This window comes from Stenella coeruleoalba (assembly GCF_951394435.1).
Source record: "Stenella coeruleoalba genome assembly, chromosome: 14".
NCBI lineage: Eukaryota > Metazoa > Chordata > Mammalia > Artiodactyla > Delphinidae > Stenella > Stenella coeruleoalba.
In genome coordinates this window covers 82,460,009-82,487,428 of record NC_137160.1, presented here as the reverse complement: position 1 = coordinate 82,487,428, position 27,420 = coordinate 82,460,009, and the positions used below count along the sequence as shown (strand labels likewise).

At 42.3% G+C, this 27,420-nt stretch overlaps 1 protein-coding gene across 1 annotated transcript in view; it reads left to right on the top strand.

The window, feature by feature from the left end:
- CLIP1 (CAP-Gly domain containing linker protein 1) overlaps positions 1 to 27,420 on the top strand; it is a 124,157-nt gene that overhangs the window by 86,602 nt on the left and 10,135 nt on the right. Inside the window, 4 exon segments of the mRNA XM_079943608.1 lie at positions 1,091 to 1,207; positions 3,303 to 3,409; positions 8,028 to 8,148; positions 26,008 to 26,060. Coding sequence (XP_079799734.1) covers positions 1,091 to 1,207; positions 3,303 to 3,409; positions 8,028 to 8,148; positions 26,008 to 26,060 — 398 coding nt within the window.

Genomic DNA, 27,420 nt, shown 5'->3' with positions numbered 1-27,420 from the left:
TTGTCTTCATTTCTGCAGAAGGAAACCCACCCCATTTAATCACTGGCTTAGATATCTCAAGCTCTTTGTCACCACCTGAAAGGGCAACTCTTTACTAAATGTCTAATTGCAGTTGTCCCTCTCCATTAGAAAAAATTCCAAACTGTGAATAAAAAGAATAGTTTTTTTTAATGTAGGGAGAACTTTTTGTGAAAAAGGCAACGGTGGTTCTTAAAGGCTTAAGAACAATAGTAAAATGGGCACATGTTAAAACAAAGTATCTTCTATGTGACTTTTAATTGTTTCATTGTGTCTATTCCTTCCGAATTGGAAGATTCCAGGGAAACCTCCACAGTTGGTAACAGGGAAGGTATAAAGGCAGAATTCCCATAAACTTTATTAGACCACATGAAATTGTAAGCAAGTGCCTAAAATATTTTAATTCACTTAGGTGATTTTCTTCAGTATCTTATCAGCTAAGGCTTTGTTTCCATATGCATGTTATCTTTTTTATTCACAGCCATGCTTCTGTTCATTACCTACAGTTTCTCATCGACTTTGTCATTCAGTGCTTCTCATTAAACACTTGAGCCTTACACTGTAATTGCCCAAATAATTTTTATTTTTGAGAAGTTCCCAACCTAAATTCCAAGTGATCTCAAAAGCCCCAAATTTGAGATAGCAAGAATAGTATTTTAAATTTTTAACAATAAATATGATGAAGAGAAAAATTCGGCCACATAAGGATGTTACTCTTTATTACTGCTAAGCATTTCTCTCCAACATGAGTCAGAATAGTGAGCACTGTTGTTAGTGGAACTTGGAACTTAGAAAATGTAGGTTTAGAGGGGTCTGAAAATACACAAATTGCATATTACAGTTGGCCTGTTGAAAACATGGCACAAAAAGGGTCTATAACTTTGTTCTGCTTCAGAGTAAAGACCTTTGATGTCTTGGTCTGTCTGCTTCGGCATGGGATCAGTGACTGGCTCACTGTCTCTGTGTGATTCCCTTCACCACACAGACCCTGAGCCCTATGGCCTGAGTGTTAGTCACCTCCCCAGGTTGGTAAGGGGTGCCCTCATTTCTCACAGTGCTTTCTCGTATTTAGGCTGCTCAAACAGCAGAAGATGCCATGCAGATAATGGAACAGATGACCAAAGAGAAGACGGAAACTCTGGCCTCCTTGGAGGATTCCAAGCAAACAAATGAAAAACTGCAGAACGAAGTAATCAGATTTAAATGGCTTTTTGTACAAAGGACAGCTTATCGACTTCATGGAGTGTTTGATCACTAACTCAGGATTGTTTATTTTTTGAAGTGTGGCCTTACACAGATTTGATCTATGTTAGTGGAGTCGAACGTACACCCGGATGATAATATTAAATACAGTGTATTACTTCATTACTTATTTAGTAGGATCAACCTTTAAAAAAGGAGGGGAAAACCCTAACAGCGTGGCTTTCTGTGATAACTGTTCAGTGATAGAACTAATGAGAGGAGGTACCGATAACATTCTCTAGCTTTTGTATTTTTTATCTTAAATCACATATGCTTTTTTCCTCAACTGTCTCCCAACTTTGAGCCACTGAATTCCATCCCGCAGCCCTGAGTTTGACATAGGCCTTTTTCTTGGCCTAATTCAGTACTGGTTCCCTCTTGTCTCATTTTGAATCAGTCACTTCTGGGTCTTGGATAGATTTGCGGCCTCAAGATAATTTTGATTCTGTCCAGAAGTAGCACTTCTTATTCTTGCACCTTCCTTTGATTCCCAGTCCCCCCACCCCCAGCTCATACCAACCCTTTCTTTCTTTGGAAAGCTGTTACATAAATCTCAAGCAGATTGCTTCGCCGAAATAGTTATGTGAAGTTCTGTAGAACTTGAAATGCTTTTTAAAGCGAGAGTCAGGTAAGAGGTTAAGAAATTAAAGCCAGGGAAAATCCGGATAGCCGCATTGAATAGCCACTGTAAAGGTCAGGCCTTCTCACGATGGAAAGTCAATGATTGAAATCCATAAAGACATGAACATTTTGAGATAATTATAGGGTAAATAAAACTTGACATAGAAAAGGGCATGTTTATAAACTTGATGACTAATAAGAACCTGCTGTATAAAAAAATAAATCTAAAAAAATTTTAAAAAAGAGTACGTTTAGGAATTGACAGTCCTAACAGAAGAGGACTTAAGCTGAAAATATAAAAGCATCAAAAATAATAGATGATAACCAAAATTAGAAGCTAAAATAAATGAGAAGATTTTAGGGAATGTCTCTAACCTTTGAAGATAGATTCAGGGAGAATTGTGTGCTTCTAAACCATACCCCTTGTTACAGCCAGAATACAGACTGGAGGAATCAGTTTTTGGACCCACTGAACATTCCGTGAATCTGGAATGTCAGGGAGCATTAAAAGGGAGATGGTGGTGTTAAAACTAGCAAGACACTTGCTAGGGCTCCTGACTGGTAGCAGGTGACAGGACAGAAGTACCTTTGGCTGTAGGAGATAACTATACAAGTCCTAGAAAGCCAGCGCGGTGCCAGAAGCACACCCTGTGTAATGGATTGCCTGTGACGAGCTCCCCATCCTTGGGGGATGCACACCTCGAACTCCAGCCACCTGCCAGAGCCTGTGGTTGGACATTCCCGCTCATTCTAGTAATGTGTCTGGCTTTCCCACCAGGGCCCAGGACCTAGGCTTGGCTGTGTCCCCCACGGGCAGGTGATAGGGCTGAATGTGAGTGAGTGGTTTTCAGTCTCACTACATGGCCTTTTCCTTTTTAGATTGAAGTTGAGATGAATAACTAAATCTTTTCCCATCTAAAAATATCCCAATAATTTTTATAATGAGGACCATAGAAGTTTGGTACTGACATTGAAAAATATCTTATCCTAAATGGCTAGTCTTTGGGGAAGAAAGGGGTTTATTTTCATTACAGAGAATTAATCCTTGCTGATGGCATGCCTTTGCAATTTCCTTTTGTTTTTTTTTAAGATGGATTATACATGAATAGCAAGTTCAATGATAAATTTTGAGAATTGTATACAAGGTGAAAGAAAACTTTTGCTTTAATTTATGTAGCAATTTAGTTTGACGTTTTGGCCAGGTGTACAGGACATGTCTGACTAACGTAAGGGGGAGGTTGCAGTTTATAATAGACTTGATGATTTATAATCTCTTCACCCAGGTGATCTTTTTGTTTGTTTGTTTTGCAAATGACTAATTTCACCTTTCTAATGCACCTTTTCATGAATGATTTGTCTGTCCAGTCATGTGATTGGAAAATGAAATAATTTCATCAAGTTTTTTTCTCTTGGTGTTTAAGTTGGATACACTTAAAGAAAACAACTTGAAAAATATGGAAGAGCTGAACAAGTCAAAAGAACTTCTGACTGTAGAGAACCAAAAAATGGAAGAATTCAAGAAAGAAATGTAAGTTCACCTCCTCTGAGGGAAATTACGGCACTTACTTAAAATTGCAAAAGGGAAAGCAATGCTAATTATTTTTAGAATACTTGACAAGTACGTAGTCAAAAGCAATAGTCTCCCTCCTGCCCCCCAAACGCTGTTGCAAACCCTAGAAGTCACCCCTGTAACGTTACACTGAGAAGTCAGAACTATAGCTAAGTTACAGGATCAAAATGAAATGTGTGCTGGCTGATGAGTTAGGGCAGCTGGAATTCAAATGTGACTTGGTAAAGCCTTATGAAAATCCAAGGGGAATCAGAACTTTTTAAAGTAGTATGCTTACATGGTAGCTAATCTCAACATTAGGAAACATCAGACCCTTTATTAATCAATACCTCAAAACTCTTTCTATAGGGAAAAAAAAAAAAAGCATGCACTTTTGAGATGATCAGTAGTCTTGATTTTAAGAGTAATCTAATCTTCTGGCGTGGAAATTAAAAGAGCAGAATTTTGGGAGACTCTTTCCAATCAAGGTTTACCCATCAGTCTGCTGCCTAGATTTCAGGCAGACAGGCTGCCCATGTTTCCTTTGTCAATACCACCTTTTGAGTTTGGTTCTTATAATCATTGCAGGTGGTTATTTATCTGGCATTGTAAGTGACAGTTACAGAGTAGATTTCATTTTGCTTATCTGTTCTGAGAACTACACTGTATCAGCCATGTGAACCTAAAATTTAAAGCCAACAATCTGGTGAACATTTGAGTATGTCCTTTGTTCTAGGTACAGTTAAGCTAGGAAGGATACAAAGGTGAATTGTTTGTGGACCCTGCCCTCCGAGGGTTTGTATTATTTATTTCCAGTTTTGATCAAACGAATAGATGAGATTCAAACACAAACAAAAGCACCAGTTCCAAACTGCTGTTCCCAAGTCACCATCCTCAGTACTATGTGTTGATTAAATCAGTATACTATGTCTAGTTCTTCTGAGAGTTCTTAAAATCCTCCTAGAAATGATCTCATCTGAGCTGCTCATCTGAGGGGATGGACAGCTCATGACGCTGGTGATGGATCCTTTTGTCAGTCTTAGTTTTAGTGATGTTTCTCTAGGTGGTGTTTAAACAGCTCCCAACAGTTCCTTTTGCACGGATGTGTACATGCACAGTTGTGGTGATTGGCCACCAGGAGAGGCTTGAATCTCCTGGTCTGCCAAAGGCAAAGAGCACAAATAGAAACGGTCACTGTGATAGGAAAAACGAATTCAAATCAGTTCAGAGAGGGTGGGTTCAGCTACAGTTCAGGGTCACCCCCCCCTACCGTGACAAAGTAGCTCTGCTCACCTGAGTGTCTGGAGCCCATCATCTGCATCACAAAGGCAGCTGTTGAGGGAGGATCTGAGCGTAGGGAGAAGATACCCTCACCACGCCCCGTCTGCCATCACCCGCCTCTGAGCTCTCTGGGCCGTGCTGGGTAGTGGAGGGGCGGGGCCAGAGGGGACCCAGCCGAGGGTGGAATTCCTGTTTCCTGCAGAGCTATCTGAGAGTCTCCCGTAAGGATCGTCGCACGGGTCTAGCGTTAAGTGTCACCCTCCTCAGTCTCTCTGTCATGTCCCCCATCCCCTCTCAGTGTGCGGTGATCTCACCTCTGCCAAGAGGGAAACTCTTTCTGCGTGCCCTTTGAACCGACCCCATTGAATAAGGAAAGCTCAGCCTTGTGCCCGCGGCCGCAAGGGAGCTGGAGCAAAAGCCTGTGGGCTGCGCTGCCATCCACGTCGCCTGCACCATCCTCCCCGGGCCCAGTTCCCGGGTCTCTGATCCCTGAGGGAGGAGTTCGGGCCAGGGGGAGCCAGACCACAGGGCAGACAGTGCCTGTGCTGGTTCTGATTGTCCTGGCCCAGCAGGGCTGCGAGAATTGTGCCTTGTGCCAGTAACTTGGCCGGTCAAGGCCGGGACTCTTAGCAGGACGGAGGGGCAGTGGGAGACACAGCAGTGACGTACGTGGGAGGCTGCTGGAGGGAGGTGTGAGGAGTGGGTTGAAAGCGCCCCCCACCCCCAGTGACTCATTGTTCCCTGCCTGAGACTTGGCCGCATTTCAAGGACCAGCTGATATAAATGTACTGTGTCATGAGAACAGTGCTTCTTAAAAAGAAAAAAGCAGTCATTTTACTGTTCCTTAGTCTGTTCCCCAGTGCTCCGAGCTAGGGAAGGAGCAGCTGTTTGTTTTTCGAGGTTTAGCACATACTTGGGGTCTTCATGGCCTCTAGAGCTTTTCAGGTGTTTCTCTTCACCTGCCAGGACACCGATGCAGACCCAGGAGTTCTAACGAGAACCACTTCCTCCAGAAACTTGCCCTCGGCCCTGGAATCCCGGCATTTGCAGCTAAATGTTCCTTTTCTTCTATGTCACTTACTCAGCTGGTTTTAGGAAAACTTGATTTTGGTGAGCCAGCTCCTATTTTTAGTTGGAGAGAGAGAATAAAATGGTTTCTCTCTGGTGTGTAATTTTTGACTCTCAGGGAAAACGATATAAGCCATCTAATTTTTGCCTTTAATTACTCACCGGGCACAGTAATAAATCTAGAATATATTTAGCATGGTAATTAATAGGTTTATGATAGATTCCTAAGTAGAATGTCTGCAAGTCAATATTAGCAATGTTTGCCTCTCAGTTTTAAAACTGTGACAGTCTCCTTTTCTGTTGCAGGATATCTATCTTATAATGTAGAAAGAAAAGCATCTTTAAAAATTGGGAGAATTATATTTGTAGGTATTTTTAGAATGATTCCTTAGAGTATGTCCAGAAGCTAGGCTGTTAGAGCCTCCTTCTTCTATGAAATGTACATATCCCCTCTGGTCTGAAGAAAACTTGAAAGAGGTGTTTCTATATTCAAATCACAACTGAGGTGTGTCTGCCAGTTTTAACTCCAGTTCTCTTGGTTCTACAGCTTACTTGATTTGGGGCAAATCTTTTCACTTACCTGAGCTTCAATTTTGTCATCTTTAAAATATAAATAATAACATTCACTTCCTTGGGCTTTGAGGATTAAATGTACATGAAATCGTTTTGCAGGTTTTAAAACATTGAACCAATATCATTTTTATAAATCTTAGGGCATCTTGATATTTCTTTGACTCCTTGTTTTAATTTTCTCTACTGTGGGCTCTTAACAGAAACCAAGGATTTAAAAAATTTTAAAGCATGAAAATCTTTAAAAGAGAACAGGATCTTGAACTTATCACTGACAGGCCACACAAATGCTGAAACCAAATAGCCCCTAATGAAGGTGGTGACCACTTGGGAATAAAAGGTTTGGCTTATGATGATTTCATCATAAGTAAAATCTTCTGATTTGTCAAGAGCTGATGGATTTTGGCCAGAAGATGAACTTTAGCTGTAGTGCGCGTGTGTTTTGATCCATAATTAAAATCAGGCCTCCCAGCTTTTGAATGACTAATTACCTGAGGCTAAAATTCCTTCTCAGTTTTTCTTCACTTGCTAAATAAACATCTCTGTAAAATGCCAAATTTAATGTGCTAAGAGGATTTTTGTGTAGACATCTTCCCCTGTATCTTCATGAGGTCAGCCCCATAGGTATGTTATAGGTACATGGAGAATTAAAAATCAAGAAAACTGAAGATGCCAAGCACTGCCACCCATTAGACAACTGAAGTTAAAAATAGATGTGTTCATGCATCAGCAGATGGATTCATACCCAGATGACTTGATTCAGAATTCAGCCACGTATGATAGCTCCCTAAATGGAATGTAGCCAGCACAGACTTAAAATTCATAATTGCATCAGAACCTTCTATGGTATAAAACTAAAATCCAACAATCAAATCAACTATTTTCAATGTCCACGTATAAAGGATAATTTGGGATGTATATTTGCAATTAAGCTTAATAATGGGAAGATGTTTAATAAATACATTTACCCTGTTCACGTTTTATATGCTGATATTCATGGTATAATATGGTTAGCAAGCTGTATTTTTATTTGCTTCTTTTAATTTCAAGTTAGCAGTATGGAAAGAATACAATCAAAACAAAACACTTGTTATGTAATTAGAAAACTGCATTTCCTTTGGGCATTTCACCTCTAATTGTCCTGAAAATATACCCAGATTCCCGCCAGCACTTGATTCTGACAGATACTGGCAAATGGAACCATCAGATGTACATTTCTACCAGAAAAAAAAAACAAAAACAGATTACAGATTTGTACAGTTGGAACAGTGCCGTGGCAGCAAAGTAAATCACTTTATCAACATGATAGGTTTAAGTATAATTTTCTAATGGAAGTAAGGGGAATAATGACCATTTCATCTGTCATTTATTTTAGAGTGACCCTGCTTTTTGTATGGGGAGTATTTAGAAGTGGGGTAAGTGTGGGTGATGAGAGAGTGGGTGTAGTGTTTATCAGGTTTGAAAAAAAATGGAATACATGTGAGCAGCAGTCCTCCTCCTGAGAGGTTAAAGCCACTTGGCCCCTCCTGCACGTAGAGAATGCTGCCTTCTGTTGTTATAGAGCCTATCAGGCACGTGACCCAGATATATTTTCCTTGGTGCTGTGAAGCTGGTCGTCTCCCACAGTTTCCTTGCCTGTCTTGTTTCTATGGTAACCCTGCACTCACTGTCCTTGCAGAGAAACCCTAAAGCAGGCAGCAGCTCAGAAGTCCCAGCAGCTTTCAGCCCTGCAAGAAGAGAACGTGAAACTTGCCGAGGAGCTGGGGAGAAGCAGGGACGAAGTCACAAGTCATCAAAAGGTCAGTGGGCGTTGGGTGGGCATTCCCAGCCCGGCCACGCTGGTGTCTGCTGCTGTGGGCAGGGCGCTCGGAGGCTCCTCAGAGAACGTGCTCCATGTGGTGGGGTGGTGCAAATGGGATTTCAAGTCACCTGTGTTCTGTGTCTCCTGGTTTTCAAGCGTGCTGCTGTAGGACTTGGGTAGGAGTGAGTTGACAGGTCCTTTAAAAACAAAACCAAAAAAAGCGCTGGGAACTTGCAGGCAAGTAGAAAATAAGATCTTTATCAGATGATCTTATGGCAAAAATGTATTTAAATGGATAGGGACAGTATCTCTTCCCTACTGCTTGGGTTTCAAAATTTTTTTTTCTCGAAGGTTTTTTTTTTCTTTCATCAAAATTGGTTTTAAGAAAAAGGTTCCAAGAAGACAGATTTGGTGTGAGGGTTGGCAGCTGTTTTTAAACAGGACTCTGCTTTCCTTTAAATTAAAAAAAATGTTTAAGCATCTCCTAATGGAACTGTGTCTACATGTGCACTCGTGTGCATTGGTGTACGGGACGTGTGTTACACCTGGAATGAACGATAAGCTAACCACAACCCACTTGTTTCCGTATTTAAATTACAAAGGCTTCTGACAAGTTTATTAAACAGTGAAGCAAAACTGATTTTAAAGAATGCTGTATTCTGCTTTTTATTCTTGAATCAAAACGCTAGACTGTTAGTCACGTCTGACCTCAGAGCAGAAGTTCCAAAAAATGACATTTTTAAGAGAATTTTACTGTGTGGTCATTATTTCTTGCTTTGCGCGTCAAGGGGACAAGAATTTTTTCTTCACAAGCATACTTTGCAAGTACTAATTCTCATTTGGATGGAGTAGGTTGAGTGTCCATTGTCCTGGTGCCATTTGTAGTGAAAGCACTCTTCAGAGAGTTGATTTCATACTTGAAAGTCTTCGTTAGAGCTTTCCACAGCTGCCTCACTTCACTGGAGAAATGGCCCGTTGCTCCAGACTCCAGGCCAACAACGATGCTCCTGGTGATGGCAGCTCACATTCAGTGGCTCTTATTTTACTGTGTGACAGGCACGAATACACGATAGCTGTCCTCTCAGTCTTCACAGTAGTTCCATGAGATGGAACTCTGTCCTTACCCCCACGTGTAAAAGAGGAAACGGAAGCCCAAAGAAGGTAGTAATGTGCTCAACCTCGTTCAGCCAATAGCATCGGGAGACGTGTGTCATTTTCTGATTTGGGTCAGGAAAAGGATCAAAGGGGGTTGACGTAAATAGGGTTGCTGCACTCTGCTTTGGTCACTGTGTGAGAAAGCGGGGTTCATGGAAAACAGAAGCCCTTTGACCAGATGAGGTTCTTTTTTTCCTGGCACAAACCAGAGCGTCTGAAACCCTGTGGGTGCCTCTGACATCAGGGTGTCTGTAAGGACTTGCAAGGGAAGGATCTCGGCCAAGTGCTGAGTCTGTTCGTCTCCTTTTATCTCATCTCACTGAACGTCTTTGACGGAGAGCGTGGAATCCACCAATGGGAAGAGAACACACAGAGGTCAGCCTCCTGTCTCACGTTTTAACCTTAACCGGACTGTTGATTACATTTCTTGTTTCTGTCACTCAGAACCGGAAAGACTAAGGGGGAAGCATCACGATTCCTTGGGCAGAGGTTTACAGGGTTCCTCTCCATCCTCCAGCCCTTTCTCTTTTGCCTTGGTATTTGAATTACCTTCTTTTTGAAAAGGTCTTAGGACTAAACATTTGAAGCTCAGTGACTCTGAAGAATGTTAGAAAACAGCACCTGCAAGAAACAACCAGGGCAGTGACTTCCCTTAAAAGCAGGGGTTGTTTGGCCCTTTGTAGGGCCCTGTGTTTACTCTGGAGAGAGAAGCAAGCGGCTGTGAACTAAACCATGATAGGCTGCGACACTAGAGATTGTGAACAGTGACGGTGGACACCAAGGAAGACTGCAGATACTACTTCCCTTGACGTGTACACGTTTCAAAAGAGTGGAGAGAATCCCCCCACTTAAAATAACTTAGAAGCAGCCTTAGGCTAAAGAAGACTGATTAATTCATCGGCTTTTATTACTCTTCCTACATAATCTCCAAGAGTCTAGGGTGCTGCTTACTTATGTAGAATCACGAATTTCCACTTTGTTACTTGCTGCAGTTGAGCCGAACTATTGATCAACTTTGTTCAGAAATATACTACAGAGTTTGGCAGAAACCCTATTTAAAAAAAAAAAAAGAATTTTAATTGTAGTACTATAGACATAGTCAGTGTTCCATTTCTAAAGTGAAGACAGTGGAGGACTGTGGTCCAGTGGGTGAGACTCCGCGCTCCCAACGCAGGGGGCCCGGGTTTGATCCCTGGTTGGAGAACTAGATCCCGCGTGCCGCAGCTGAGACTTGGCGCAGCCAAAATAAGTAAGTAAATAAATAAATATTTAAAAAAATAATAAAGTGAAGACAGTAGAGACTAGATTGACGTGGGACAGACCCGGGACCCGAGTTCCATCCCGGTCCCTTTGCTCAGCACCACATTCGCTGACCGTGTACTGAGCGGATTGCTCTGCCGTTGTTTCACAGAATCGTCACCACATACCTGAGACAGTAAGGTTATCTTGTAAGACAAAAGGAAGCTGAGGCTGAAAACTGAAGCAGTTCACCAAGGACACAGAGCTAGGCAGGGGAGGAGCTGAGATCAGAACTCGTGTCTGACTAACTCGTAAGCCTGTTTGCCTGCTCCTGTCCCTTACTGAGAATAAAACTTATTTCTATGTACTTCGTAATTATTGTTAAAATTAAAAGAAAAAAACCTTCTGAGCTAGGAGTGGGGTAGGTGGGGTCAAACAGTACTATAAAAATATACTTTCAGTTCTACTGTTACTTTTTTTCTGCCTCAAATATTTATTTTGCTTAGAAAACCCACAAGATTCCAGAATCTGTTCTGCATCTTTTTTTTTTTTTTTTTTTGGCCTCGCCGCGTGGCATGTGGGATCCTAGTTCCCCGACCAGGGATCGAACCCACGCCCCCTGCAGTGGAAGCACAGAGTCTTAACCACTAGAGTGCAAGGGACATCCTATCCTGCATCTTAAGACTCTCACTGGGAATATGGGCTAAGGATTTTGATTTCCTTGAGAAGCCATCTTCATGAAGAGGGCTATTTCATTTCCTGTTTGTCATTTGGAAGTCAGATTATTTGTTGAAATAAAAGAATCCCTGCTCCCCTGTGACAGTGGTTTTGTAGAGCATTCTCTCTATCACCTTAAAAGGTGATGAAGGAGTCCCGAAATTAAGAGGGCTAACAGTGAGCAGGACAGGTTGGTCAAAGGCGTGGAGAGTGATGATAGCTTCTGTGCTTTCTTAGAAACCCTCGTCTGCCTTGATTGGCAAGCGGGTGCCATGTCCCCCGGGAGGAAGTGTTTGAACAGTTGTGGGGCTTACCTGCTCGCTGGCAGCCCTCCAGGGTGGAGCTGGCTAAGCCAGCAGCAGAGCCCCGTGTGCACACTCCTCGTTGCCTGCCCCATCAGACCCTCTCCGTTCCTCTCTAAGTCCCCTTTACCCAGTAGGGTTTTTCATTTTAAGAGGGGAGGGGAGTGACAACCAGGGTCAGTTAGGGTTGTGAGAAGCAGAAGTGTTGGGGTTAATCTGGCATCGCCTGTGACAGAAATCTTCATAAAATGTCGCGTAGGGTGCCTCGTCTTTTGAAAGAGTCTGTATGAGATTGAACATATGAAGTAGCTGTTGTTCTGCAGTTTCATATGGCTCAACCTAATAGCTCACGTAATTTAGCCTTTCTTATGACTGATGGTTTTGAAGACTGTCATTATAATTGCTGTTGACGGTTTGCTCTCACACTGTTTCCTTCCTTATGTCCTGACTGGTTTCATGCTGCTTTGGGTTGGTTTTGGGGATGTGTGTGTGTGTGTGCGTGCGTGCGCGCGGTGTGTGTGTGTGTTCAAATACACGTAACATAAAATGTACTGTCTTACCCATTTTACAGTGTACAATTCAGTGGCACTTAGTCCATTCACAGTGTTGTGCGACCATCACCTCTGTCTAGTTGCGGAACATCTTCATCACCCCGAAAGGAAACTCCACTTAAGCAGCCACTCCCCATCCCTCCCTCCTCCCAGCCCTTGGCAACACTAATCCGTTTTTTTTGCCCCTGTGGATTTGCTCATTCTGGGTATTTCACGTACATGACATCGTACAGCACGTGTCCATCTGCATCTGGCTTCTTTCACTGAGGATAATGTTTTCGAGGCTCCTCCACGTTGCAGCCTGTGTCAGAACTTCATCTTTTCGTGGCCGAGTCGCATTTTATTGAAGGGATCGACCACGTTTCATGTATCCGTTTGCTTCAGGTGTCTCAGTCTCTTTCTCCACTCAGACTGCCCCCTGTCCCTCCTGAAGCCTCCACCCCTGCCTGGAGCCGCTGCGTCTCATCGCACCTTCGGGTCTTGGGTCTTCCGCTGGGTTGGGAGATCCTCCTCATTTCTGCATCTCGCCACACCCTTCACGCTTGCAGCCCTATCTTCTCAGCTTATCTTTACTTCCAAACTTTTTAAGTTTGTTTTCTGCCTTATTTCTCACTCCCCTTTCCTTCCCCGTCCCTTGCAGTCGGCTTCCTGCCTCCCCAGTGCACGCCGGCAAGGACTCTGGCTTGAGCGGTCGCTTCCCTGCGGCTGCGCACGCGTGGCTCCTTGCACGCTCTGTAGACGGCGCGCATCACCATCCACGTTCCGACGCTCCTCCCCTGGCTTCCTCCACACCTCCCGTGTCTCCTGCATCTCCCACCGCACCCCGTCCCTGGCCGTTTGCGTGTCTGCTTGTCCGTCTCTCCCCCTCCCCCCGTCTCGTGCCCTGTCCCTCACCGCTGGAGGCCCGTGCCGCGTCGTCACCTCTCGTCTGCAGGTGGCTGCTTCCTTCCCCGGTCTGGGTCGCAGTCTCCTCGGCTCTCTGCGCGTGACCCTCGGAGTCGGGTGTGTGGTCCACTCAGGCTCTCTCCCCGCACAGCTTGGAGACAGTGGGCCTCCTAGAGCAGGACATGCAGGTTTAACGAGTGAATGAGTGATGAAATGACTATCTCATCTTTAGCCAGGCCCTCAGGTCCCGTTTTACAGCATAAGATATGGAGACTGTGTGACTGCTCTTTCTGCTTTCTTCCAGTCCACTTACTTCCAGTTTCATGGCTCCATTGCAGAGCTGTGGTTGCCAAAAGCCAGTCACCACATGAGCAGGACATTTGCTCTATGTGTGGATGGTGGACTGTACAGTGAATTCGGGCAGGGTCACGTGGTGTCAAGATTAATGGAAACCGTGCAGAGCATTATTTTTTCTCATAGAGAATACTAAAAATAATCAGAATGATGTGAGTTCTTCTATAGAAACAGTCACCTTGGGGAGTCAGTTTTGAAATGTCTGATGTATCATTCCCAAACCTCACATGTATTCTCCTCTGTGAGGGTTGCAGATACGCTGAACTATCACTATGGGAATAGTGCTGGTTTTTCCCCTGGTTATTTGCAAAATGAGGTCATAGTTGGCTTATGGACAGATATGAGATGACTCAGTAACTGTATTTCATCAACACCTCTTCCTAACAGAGGTTATAACAGATAGAGTATACAAAAAACTGGGGTTATCATCTAAATTGATCCATGAATCACTGCCTGCCTTTTAAATAAACCTGCATTCCCAGACCTGAATGTTTAGAAAGGAAACGCTGTTTTTAGCTTGTCATGTTTTGTTTTGGAAAAGTAGTATCGTGGGCCATCAAATTTTAATCTGGAGTTGAGGTGGGGTGGCCTCTGGGCGAGTAGGGCCGAGTGAAGCTGGGTCACAGAATCTCTCTCCCGCTGCCACACCTCGTGAAATGAACACACTTCTTCACCTGTTAAAAACACCTTCAGGAAAATCCAGCAAAGCCAATCAGGTTCACGCTGTAAACGTGGAAACTGACAACCAAGAAAAGAAACAAAATTGTCGTGTGACTCTGTTTGAAACTGTTCACAGTGATGAGGGAAAGGAAAACCAATCGCAGAATCCCCAGAAATTTCCCTCTGATTCTCCCCATCCCCATGCCCAACCCAGTTTGGAGAAAATTAGGCTAAAGAAGTGAGTAGGCAGTCAGGGAAAAATTTTTGAGGCCAGCGCTGCTTCTGCCACCCAGCCCTCTACCAGAGCAGGACAAACGGCTAGTTGTCATTTTCCATAGCCCGTCTAGCCGACAGGGTGGCTTAAGTAAACAGGGGTGGGTGGGAATGGGTGGGTTTTTGCTCAAATGATGATAAGTTCACAGGTAGGTAGTCCCCGTGGGTCCAGCCACTCAAGAATGTCCTCAGGGAACCCTGCCCCCGCTCTCTGCTCTGCTGCTCTCCTCAGCAGATAGTTTTCATCCTCTCGGTCTCAGTGGCTCTTACACCCCCAGGCACTGCGAAACTTTCCGGGAGGAAGCAGGCGAAGGACAAGTGGGGAAGGGCAGAGGGCTCCTCTTCACATGGTTTATCTTTTCACTTGGAGAGGACAGTTCAGATCTCTGTAATAGTGTCACCTCCAACCACGAGTGAGGCTGGATTCCTCCAGGAAGGGAAGGAAACAGAGGAGGTGAGAGTAGACGTTGAAAGAGCCAACTTGTAATATCTGCCTGGAGCTGAAGCTGAGCACACACTCCTTCAGGAATAGAGTTGCCTCTTTTCTGATGCAGTAACTGAGATGCAGGACACTAAAGGGAAAAGCTCAGAGAGACACCTCCAGCAGATCCTATAGTCACCCGACAGCACTCTCCCCGCCCTTGCCCCAGGGCCCTCTGGCTACAGAAATATATAGACTGCAATGCCCGATTTTTCAGTTGTAGCTTGGAGGTCTCAGATAAAGTAGGAGGGGCATAAAGGAAAATTCATTTACATTACATGTGAGCAAATAGAAGGTCTAGGTAGAGCAGCCCAGGGTAAGATGAACAAGTGACTCCATACTGTACCAAAAGAGGAAAGAAGAAAAGAACCTAGGAATCCAAAGAGAGATGAGGGATTCAGGTCATGAGAAAACATTACCCAGAGTAAAATATTGCTTTGTGTTATATAAAAGCTTAAGTGATGTAAATAAAACAACTGTTCAGAGAGAAGATGGTAAAATGACACAAGCTGAACAGAGAGAGGAAAGAGTTAAGGAAACAAATTGAAGACCCAAACCACACCATATCAGAACTGGTAAATACATCAGAAACAGGGACCTAATGAACGTTTCTGAAAATATACAGAGAATTCTTCAGGTCCCCAGGCAGAAAAAGCAGATTCCTTATAAAAAGGAGAAAAAATAGCCCACTGCAGCCGCATTCAAGGCCAGAAAACAAAAAACAAAAAGAACCATAGTGCACTGTTTCCAGAGTCCTCAGGGACAGAAAATATGATCAGGAACGTCATATCCAAGCGATTATTATTCAGGTAAGAAGACAGGTGTTTCCAAACTTGAAAGAACTTAGAAGCTATAGCATCTATGAGTCCTTCTGGAAAGTAGCTGCTACTTGCTGGTAAAATTTGGCCAAGCAGGACATGACTCAATATACAGGACTTACTAGCTCAGGAGAAGCCTGGCAAAGGGACTGGAGGTGAGCACTAAATCCAGGTTAATAGACAGCTAAGCTAACAGTTTAGGGAATCACAGATGAGGAACAGAGTTGTGATTTTAACGTTTTATTTGGAAATCATTTCAAGCTTTGCAAAAAGTTGTAAAAATGAAACACAGAATGCTCATGTAGGCTAAGGATTTGTTTTTACCTAACCACAGTGCAGCTGTCAAATTCAGGAAGTTGAACACTATTATCTAATGTATGGGCCCTATTCCTGTGTAGGCAGTTGTCGGTGATATCCTTTGTATCGTTTTTGTGGGGGTTTTTTTCCCCCCAATTCAGGATCTAGTCCAGGATCATGCGTTCCATTCATTGACTCGGGTCTCTTTAGTTGTCTTTATCTGGAATGGTTCTTCTGCCTTTGTCTTTTATGACTTGACTTTTTTGAAAACAGGCCAGTTATGTTGTATAAAATCCTTCATTTTGGGTTTGTCAGGTGTTTCCTCATGATGGTATTTAGGTTATCCATCTTTAGCAGGAAGACTATATAGGTGATTACCATCTCCTGGCCAGAGGCAGGTGATGTGCTTTATCCTATTATTGGTGACGTCAATTTTGATCATTTAGTGAAGGTAAGCTTAAAGCATTTGCAAGACAAAAAGAAAACAAATCAAAGACAAAGGAGAAAAAAGAAAAATATACAGAGAGAATATAACTAACAAAATTTGAGGTGACAGAGTTAAAAGAACGTGGAAGTATGTAAGCCTTCTCATTTTTATATCAGGGTGATGTTTGATATTATTTAAAATTAACTTATACCTAAGAAAATGATATTAACATCTATGTTTTTTAAAAAATATATTCTACTTAAAAATTTTACAAAATGTATAAGCCTAGTGGGAGTTCTTAGAAAGGAATATATCTTTGTGGTAAAGAACATTTTTCTGCCCTCAGCCATTTTCTTTTATTTACTTTGATTTTTCTTTCTCCTGTTAAATTCAAGTCAAATTAAATTTGCTTCTTTCTCCCCTCTCTGTCCTTCTTGCTCTGTGTACATGGAGAAGTGTGTCTGGGTGTGCGAGGCGAGACAGCTAATGTTCGTTGTTTCTTCTCTGAAAGGGCTTGTCCACAGAATTGACCAAATCCTCCTCTCCTCTCTCCCCGTTACCTTCGCCACTTCAAAGAGCAGGAGTCTGTGTGGGAGGCGAGACTAGAAATCCGCAGACACAGGGGATGGGGATGTGTCTTGTGCTGTCAAGGTAGCGCCGCTATTTTGGACCTCAGAACACTTGCTCAGAGAAGAGGCTGAAGTCGCCCACACATGAACCACTTCCCTGGGGAAGTCGGCGAGAAAAGCAGCAGCTGAGTGCCAGCTCGCTCAGACTGGCTGAGCAGAGAGTTCCTCCTGTGAGAACCCTGGTTCCTCAGTGTCCCTGCCAACCCACACCCGAGGAGAGCACCAGCTTACCGGCTCTCTGACCCAGTCGTTTATGCGACACGTAGTTACTGAGTGCCTACTGTGTGCCTGCCCGTGCTCCAGAAATGGAGGAGACAGTGGTGAACAAGACAGAAAACTGCCCGTCCTCCCTCCGTCGAGTGGTCTGACTGTGTAATGGTTCCGAACTTCAGCACATCCTTCACTTCACACAAGCTAGTATTTTTCTTAAGTGATAGATTGAAAACAAATTACCCACCATGTTTATTGTATTATAAAACAGTTTTGTGGCTAGATCAGCTGTTTGAGATTTTCTGGTCCAGTGTTCCCCAAATCATGGTCACTTGTATACTGTCTTCACCGTAATGTTATCTTCTTAATATTTTTCTGTAAAATAACCCTCGCTTTTATTCAGCCTTTTATTACAGAAAGTTTCAAACACGCACAGAAGCAGAGTGAGCAGAACAGTGAATCCCCATGTACCCCACTCCAAAGGCAGTCAACTCTTGGTCACTCTTGTTTCTTTCTTTTTTTTTTTTTTGTTTTCTTGGCCGCGCAGCCTGTGGGATCTTAGTTCCCAGACCAGGGATTGAACCCGCACCCCCTGCAGTGGAAGCGAGGAGTCTTAACCACTGGGGTGCCAGGGAAGTCCCAGTCACTCTTGCTTCAATTCTACTCTCACTCACCCTCCACCCCATCATAGATTAATTTGAAGCAAATCCTAGAATACTGTCATTTTATCTGTAAATATCTTTGTACCTCTAAAAAATGAAATTTGCCCCCCCATTTTTTTTTTTTTTGGCCATGCTGCGTGGTTTGCGGGATCTTTGTTCCCAACAAGGGATTGAACCCGGGGCCCACGGCAGTGAAAGCGCCGAGTCCTAACCACTGGACCGCCAGGGAATTCCCTATTCCTTTTAAATTGTAATGTTATTTTATAGTGTTTATTTATTTTTACTTGTTGACAGTTTGCTTTATTTATTTATTTATGGCTGAGTTGGGTCTTTGTTTCTGTGCGAGGGCTTTCTCTAGTTGTGGCAAGCGGGGGCCACCCTTCATCGCGGTGCGCGGGCCTCTCACCATCACGGCCTCTCTTGTTGCGGAGCACAGGCTCCAGACGCGCAGGCTCAGTAATTGTGGCTCACGGGCCCAGTTGCTCCACGGCATGTGGGATCCTCCCAGACCAGGGCTCGAACCCGTGTCCCCTGCATTGGCAGGCAGATTCTCAACCACTGCGCCACCAGGGAAGCCCTGTAATGTTATTTTAAAATTAAAAATAATCATACGTGTTTGTAACATGAAACAATACAAATACATACCATTTCAAAGTTATTACTCCTCCCATTGTTGTTTCATGGAGGCAACATTATAAATGGTTGGGTGTACCTTTCCATACTTCTCTTAATGTGTGTAACAGCATATACATATAGTTTGTTTTTTACAAAAGCAATATTGTATACACTACTCAAACTCGCCTTTTCCCCCGAAGTTATATTTATTAAGGTATAATTTATGGGCCTCCCTGGTGGTGCAGTGGTTAAGGATTCGCCAGCCAATGCAGGGGACACGGGTTCGAGCCCTGGTCCGGGAAGATCCCACATGCCGTGGAGCAACTAAGCCTGTGCGCCACAACTACTGAGCCTGCACTCTAGAGCCCAGGAGCCACAACTACTGAAGCCCGCGTGCCACAGCTACTGAAGCCCGCGTGCCTAGAGCCTGTGCTCTGCAACAAGGGAAGCGACCGCAATGAGAAGCCCGCACACTGCAGCAAAGAGTAGCCCCCGCTCGCTGCAAGTAGAGAAAGCCTGTGCACAGCAACAAAGACCCAACGCTGCCAAAACATAAATAATAAATTTATAGAAAAGAAAAAGGTATTAAAAAAAGGTATAGTTTACATAAAATTCACCCTTCATAGGTATATGGTGTGATGAGTTTTGACATATATGTATATAGTCATATAATTTACCCCAAAATCAAGATTTCCTTCACCCCCAGAATTTCTCTCATGCTCCTTTTATAGTCAATCACTTCCCAATCCCTGAAAACCATTTCTCTCTTTTATGGTGCTATAGTTTTGCCTTTTCTAGTAGGTAACGTAAGTGGAATCAAAATAGTATGTAACAACAAAATATTAGCAAATTAAACCCAACAATGTTTAAAAGGAGGAATGATAGATTTAAAACAAATTGCTAGCTTGTGTGAAGAAAAATACTAGCTTGTGTGAAGTGAAGGATTTGCTGACGTTCGGAACCATTACACATACTCCTGCTTTTGTAGGCTCAGTCAGACCACTTGACTGAGGGAGGAGCAGCAGTTTTCTGTTTTGTTCACCGCTGTCTCCTCCATTTCTGGAGCACAGTATACAATTCCACGACCCAGTAGGATTTATTCCAGAGATGCAAGGCTGGGTTCAGCACTTGAAAATCAAATAATGTAATCTATCACATCAACAGACTAAGGAAGAGAAGCCACAAGATCATATCAGTAGATACAGAAGAAGCATTTGAAAAAGCTAACACCCATTGTGATAAAATCTGTCGGCCAACTAGGAATAGAGGGGAACTTCATCAACCTCATAAATAATACCTACAAAAACTACTGCTGACATTGTACTTAATGGTGAGAAGCTCAAAGCTTTCTTTCTAAGATAAGAAACAAAGCAAGGATGTCCCCTCTCACCACTGCTTTTCAACATTGTACTCCTAGTCCTTGCCAATGCAGTAAGAAAAGGAAATAAAAGGTATACATATTGGGGAGGAAAAAGTAAAACTCTTTGTTCACAGATCACGTGACATAGAAAATCCAAAAGAATGACAGACTCCTGGAACTAGTAAGTGATTATAGCAAGGCTGCAGGATACAAGGTTCAGTGTACAAGAGTCAGTCATTTTCTTATGTCAAAGCAATGAACAAGTGAAATTTGAAATTGAAAACATAATACCATTTACGTAAGCAGCCCCCAAAATGAAATACGTAGGTAAAAATCTCACAAAGTATGTACCAGGTCCATCTGAGGAAAACTACAAAACTTTAATGAACAAAAGCAAAGAGCTAAATAAATGGAGAGATATTCCATGTTCACAGATAGACTCAATATTGTCAAGATGTTTGTTCTTACCAACACGATCTGTAGATTTAACACAATCCCAATCAAAATCCCAGCAAGTTATTTTATGGATATCGACAAACTGATTCTAAAGTTTGTATGGAGAGGCAAAAAGACCCCAAATAACTCAGTATTAAAGAAGAGCGAAGTTGAAGGATTGACACTACCCAACCTCCAGACGTAGTATAAAGCTGCGATAATCAAGTACAGCAAGAGGGTAGACAAGTGGATCAGTGGAACAGAATCGAGCGCTCAGAACTAGACCCACATAAATATAGACAGTTGATCTTTGACAAAGGAGGAAGGGAAATACAGTGGAGCAAAGATCACCTTTTCAGTAAATGGTGCTGGAGCAGGTGGATACCCACATCCCAAAAGACACAGGTGTTGTGCCCTTTATAAAAATTAAGTCAAGATGGATCATAGACCTAAATGTTAAGTGAATAACTATAAAACTCTTAGAAAATAACGGGAAAACCTAGATGGCCTTGAGTATGGAGGCGACTTTTTAGATACAACCCCAAAGACATGATCGTGAAAGAAAGAATTGATAAACTGAACTTTCTTAAAATTAAAAACTTCTACTCTGTGAAAAACAACGTGAAAAGAATGAGAAGACAAGCTGCTGACCGGGAGAAAATTTTTACAAAAGACACATGTAATGAAGGACGGTCGGCCAAAATATACAAAGAACTTGTAAGACTTAAGAACAAGAAAATGAAGAGCGCAATTAAAAAATGGACAAAAGACCTCGACAGACACCTCACCAGATAAGACATGTAGATGGCAAGTAAGCATATGAAAAGGTGCTCAGTATCAGATGTCATTAGGGAATTATCAGTTAACAGTGAGATCATACTACACACCTGTTAGAATGGCCAGAATCCAAAACTCTGGTAACACCAAATGCTGATGAAGACATGGCGCAACAGAAATTCTCATCCCCGGCTGGGAATGCAAAACGGTGCAGCTGCTTTGGAAGACAGCTCAGCAGTTTCTTACAACACTAAACGTACTCTAACCATATGATCCAGTAATTGGGCTCCTTGGTATTTACCCAAATGAACTGAAAATCTATGTCCACACAAAATCCTGTGCATGGATGTTTACAGCAGAGTTAATCACAATTGCCAAAAACTTGGAAGCAACCAAGATGTCCTTCAATAGGTGAGTGGATAAATAAACTGAAGTACATCCAGATGATGGAATATTACTCAGCACCAAAATGAAATGACCTATCAAACCATGAAAATAGATGGAGGAACTTTAAATGCATATTACAGAGTGAAAGAAGCCAATTTGTAAAGGCAACATACTGTATGGTTCCAAAGATATGGCATTCTGGAAAAGACAAAACTATGGGGACAAAAATATAGTGGTTGTGAGGGGCAGAAGGGGGAGGGAGTGATGAATAGGCAGAGTACCAAGGGTCTTTAGGGCAGTGAAACTATTCTGTACAATACTACAATGGTGGATACATGTCTTTATCCATTTGTCAAAACTCGTAGGATATACAACACCAAGAGTGAACCTAATGTAAACTATGGAAATTTGGGTGGTAATGATGTGTCACTGATTGTAACATGCACCGCTGTCCTGTGAGATGTTGATAGTGGAGAAGGTTGTACATGTGTGCGGACACGAAGTTATGGGAAATCTCTGTACCTTTTGTTTGATTTTGCTGTGAACCTGAAACTTCTTTAAAAAAATAATTGAAAAAAAAAGTATGTAACCTTATGCATAATAACATTAAATGTAAGTGAGTTAAACACAGATTAAAATGCAGACATCGGCAGAATTAATTTTTAAAAAGCATCATCGGGGCTTCCCTGGTGGCGCAGTGGTTGAGAGTCCGCCTGCTGATGCAGGGGACACGGGTTCGTGTCCCGGTCTGGGAAGATCCCACATGCCACGGAGCTGCTAGGCCCGTGAGCTGTCGCCGCTGAGCCTGCGCGTCCGGAGCCTGTGCTCCGCAATGGGAGAGGCCGCAACAGTAAGAGGCCCGCATACCGAAAAAAAAAAATTGTTACTAGAAACAGAGGAAGAAATTTTATAATGGTAAAAAGATCAATCCCTCAAGAAAATACAATTACAAATATATATGCAACTAATGGCAGAGCCCTAAAATACAGAAAGCAAAACCTGACAGAATTAAAGGGTGAAATAGATAATTCAGCAATAATAGTTGGAGATTTCAGTATTCTATTTGAGTAATGGATAGAACAACTAGACAGAAGATCCACAAGGAAGTAGAAGACTTGAACATCAGCTAAGCCTAACAGTCATCTTTAGATCACTCCATTCAACAATAGTAGAAGACACATTCTCCTCAAGTGCACGTGGAAGGTTCTCCAGGGTAGACCATATGCTAGGCCATAAAACAAGTGTCATCATATCCTGCAAAGTATGTTCTCTGACCACAATGAAATGAAACTAGAAGTGATAACCCAAGTATCTCAGGTGTAGTTTTAATTTGCGTTTCCTTGATGGCTAATGATTTTGAGCTGCTTCTTTGGTCAAGTGTCTGTTCAGATCTTTTGCCCATTTTAAGGTTTGGTTTGTAGTCTGTGTATTATTAAAGTTGTAAGAGCTCTTAATATGTTCTGGATACAAGTCCTTGATCAGATTGAGTTTTGCAAGTGTTTTCTCTCAGTCTGAATTCTCATTACACTTTCTTAACAGTGTCTTTTGAAGAGCAGAAGTTTCAAATTTTGGTCAAGTCCACTGACAGGGCTTAGAAGTAATAACACTCCAATATCAATGAGCATACCTAACTACCTAGATTTTGGTTTCTAAATACTCTTCCCTCCTAAAAGGTCCTCAGAGAAATGGCTGATTCCAGGGCTGAGACAGAAAGACTACAAGATGAGCCTGGAATATCTTGTGTACCAAGAAGCAAGGAAGTGCTTAAAGAACTGGGGATTAGTCAGAAACCTATCAGAACCATGTTGGAGGGGCTTCCACTGGCCAAATCTGAGATAATTTGAGCATCAAAAGAAATAATGAATGAAAAAAAAAGAAATAATGATAGTAATGGATTATAGCCTATTGAATAAAATAAGAAACCATGATATATAAATATGCCATGGAAACAGATATAAATAAGTAAATGAGGGAAAAATGAAAGCCCTTCCTGGGACTTCTCTGGTGGTGCAGTAATTAAGAATCTGCCTGCCAGTGCAGAGAACACGGTTCAATCCCTGGTCTGGGAAGGTCCCACATGCCGCGGAGCAGGTAAGCCAATGCGCCACAACTACTGAGGCTGCGCTCTAGAGCCCGCGAGCCACAACTACTGAAGCCCGTGCGCCTAGAGCCCGTGCTCCACAACAAGAGAAGCCACTGCAATGAGAAGCCCACGCACCACAACGAAGAGTAGCCTCTGCTTGCCGCAACTAGAGAAAGCCCGTGGGCAGCAACAGATACCCAACACAGCCATAAATAGATAGATAGATAGACAGAAAGATAGATAGATAGGAATGCCTTTCTAAAAAAAAAAAAGGAAAGCTCTTCCTTGTGGTAAAATGCCAACTGGTAAGAACGTGAAATGATGGAATTAGAAAATCACTGTTTGGTATCCATCGTGGTAATTATTTCGGCAAGAGTCATCAGTTGGTGCTAAAACCAGTGGGTGAAATTTTGTTAAGGAACAGAATGTTTACATAGTTTCAGAGTATCTCTCCACAAAATAGTAGTATTTTTACAGTGGAGAAACATGGAAGATTCTTCTTTAGCCAAGTGATTGAAGTTACCCTCACCGAAAATCGACATTGTGTGCCTCTTAATATCACACACTGAGAAGGACATGGGATCACTTCTGTGGTGTTTCTGCCAAAAAGTGCACAGTCTGACTCTACTCATGTGGGAATATCAGGTGAATCCAAATTGACGGACATTCTACTCGCCTCTGTGCTCTTCAAAAATGTCAAGGTCAAAAAAAACTATCAAGGTCAGGGAACTCCCTGGAGTCCAGTGGTTAGGACTCCGAGCTCTCATTGCTGAAGGCCCTTGTTTAATCCCTGGTCAGGGAACTAAAATCCCACAAGCTGCAGCCAAAAAAAAAAAAAAAAGTCAAGGTCACAAAAGACAAGGAGAGAATGAGGAACTAGACAGGCTAAAGAAATTTGACTACTAAATGAAGCTTGTTATCCTGGATTGGATCCTGGACCAGAAGCAGAAAAAAACATTATTTCCTATGAAGAATCAGTACAATAAGTATCCTAAAGTTCTGTTCTGTGGAAATTCAGGAACAAGAAATTCAGCCTCCAAGAAATGGGGAGAATCTCTGCATACTTATTCTTTGCAGTGTTGAATGATTTTCCAAGTGTTTATTAATTATTTGTATTTTCCCTGTTGTGAATTATCTGCCATGTCATTTATCCATTTATATCTTTTTTTTTTTTTTTTTTTGCGGTACGCGGGCCCCTCACTGTTGTGGCCTCTCCCGTTGCGGAGCACAGGCTCCGGACGCGCAGGCTCAGCGGCCATGGCTCACGGGCCTAGCCGCTCCGCGGCATGTGGGATCTTCCCGGACCGGGGCACGAACCTGCGTTCCCTGCATCGGCGGGCGGACGCTCAACCGCTGCGCCACCAGGGAAGCCCCATTTATATCTTCATTGTAGTCATTTCCCAGTCTTGTTTATTTCTTTTAAAATTTTTTTAACTATAAAAGTTAAACAGCTTCCTTGTTTAAAAAATAAATATAAACCATATAAAAGGGTACAAAAGAAAAAAATGAGAGCCCCTCTCGTCTCCACATCCCACTCTCCAGATGTTCTCCCTCTTGTTTCATTCCTTTAAAGTTTGCCTCCCACTGTTTTTCCTTCCTTTTACTCTTTACAAATTTCTAAATATATCTGTGAATTACTCATGCAGCAAAAGCATTTATCTTAATGGACTAGGAAAGGAGAGAGTCTACAGTGGAAAAAAACTGTGTGTTAACCTCTATAGATTTCTTGATAAACTTATGTTCAAAACATACATGTTTATATTTAAGAACTTTTAAAGTATAAAAGACCTTTATAGCGAAGCATGTACATAACTGACACATAATCAGAAACGAGACCACGACTACTTATCGTGAATTAGTGACTTAAATTCTGCCACTCCCAAATGGTTGGAAACCATTACGTAGTCTTTGGTGTTATCCTTTGATTCCAAAAAACCATGTAAGAGCTTTTGTCACCTCTTTGTTTTATTAACAGTGTGAGTTAAAATTGGTACTGTATTTGGCTAAACTGTATGTGGTACAGATTGTGGGTAGAGGTGAATCTTTTCTCACAAGATTGACTAGCTGAATCTCTTGTTTTTTATCCTTAATAGAATAACAGAATTTTAGAACTAAAGGGCCACTGGAAATTCTTCTGTAACTTTCTTATTTTATAGGTGAGAAAGAAATGCCTGGATATAGTAGGCATAAGATAAGGCCCGTGTAGAATAAATTACCTGTTCCTAGCCCTACACAAGTTAGTGACCTTTGACTCCTTTTGTTTCAGTAAAGGAACCAGAATGTTAATAGTGACGTTTTCACTCATTCGTCTAACAAATGAAGGAAACATTTATTGAATGTCTAAGATATGGCATGTACATGGTATTGTTTAATATTTTAACTCTCAGGTCCTTGATGTACACTTGGTCCTTTTTCACTGCCTCTGAGGAAAGCCCTTTGCTTTAGCGGTCCTGGAGCATGGGAATGTGACCTGGGGGATGAGAAACTGGCCTGTCTGTTATGAACTGACCTTTTTGTTGTGTGTGTGTTTTTTTTCCCAGCTGGAAGAAGAGAGATCTGTGCTCAATAATCAGTTGTTAGAAATGAAAAAGAGGTAGGCTTTCTTTTTTTATATATTGTTTTGTGTGTGTGTGTGTGTGTGTGTTTAATAAGGAAAATGTTAGAACACGCTGTGTACAGTGACTTGTAGAAAACATACGACCTTCTTATATTCAGAAAATTGCATCGTGATCGTTTGGTACTCATAATTGACAAATTTGTAAGAGTTTCAGTATGAATTACTGAAAGAATAGTTCGATTTTTAAGCCACATTCAGTTGTGTTTGTCCAGAAATGTTCTAAATTAGGTTGTCTCGTATTACCCTGTTTGCCTCCTAGTTTCAGTAACTAAAGTGCTATAATGTTACCTAATCTGCAAATAAATTCAGTTATATAAAACTTTCATTTTCTCAGTAATAATGGGAAACATTTTAAATGTTTCTACTAACTTTCTTAAAAAGAGCTTTGTTATTTGTTATTCTTTGACGATGATCGAATGCTGTTCACATGGAAGCTTCCAGTACTTTGGAGTAAGGATAAACGGGCCCCCAGGAGTCATCACGTAGAAGCCTGGTGCTTATGCTTTCTGACGGTCTCTGTCTGCTTTTATAAAATGTGTAGTTTGTGTCTAGAGAAATTCTCTGCTTTACTCTGCATGCCAAGTAGGCCTAGTGTGTACCGTTGCTAAGAGCCACAGCCTGTACCGTGGTTTGCTGTAGAGTACATCACAACAGTGACAGGCGTTTTTTGTCTTATTAATTACAAAAAGAAAAATAAACCTTTAGGAATAGTATAATCAAGAATTCTTCTATACCTCAATTAAAAAATAATAAGAAAATGAAATAGAAAAGAAAAAGAATTCCTTCATGGTCTTGCAGAGCATTTTATTCTTACTTGTCAGAGCAGAGGAAGTCTCCCTTACTGACCACTGACGCATGCGTTTATGCTGACGTTTGTCCCTCCTGCCAGCATGGCGGCTGCTTCAGAGTCGAGGGCTGTATTTAGCCCACAAAGATATTTGGGTTCCATAAGCTGCCTTCTAAAGGAAATTAGGCCTCAGTTCAGGGGTGCCTTCCTCCTTTCTTTTTTTAAGACATCCTTAGACTCATTGTTCTTTAAACTTTCACATCAGAATGCATGTGTGTTTCATGACTGCCGCACCCCCGGTCCAGCCAGGTGTTCGCCCAGTGCCTATGAGCTGCGGTGACTGGCCTGCCGTGCCTTAACCTGGGGCCCAGGTACAAGCACAGCTCCCCCCCGTGGGGGCCTTGGGATATTTAATTTTCCATGAATAAGGCTTTGTTTCTTTAAAAAGAACCCCATGTATGCAGTTGTCAAGGGTGTGTGAACAAATTGATAGCACTTATTCCTGAGGCATTCTGACAAGGGAATGAATAGAAACAGGCTGGTGTGAGT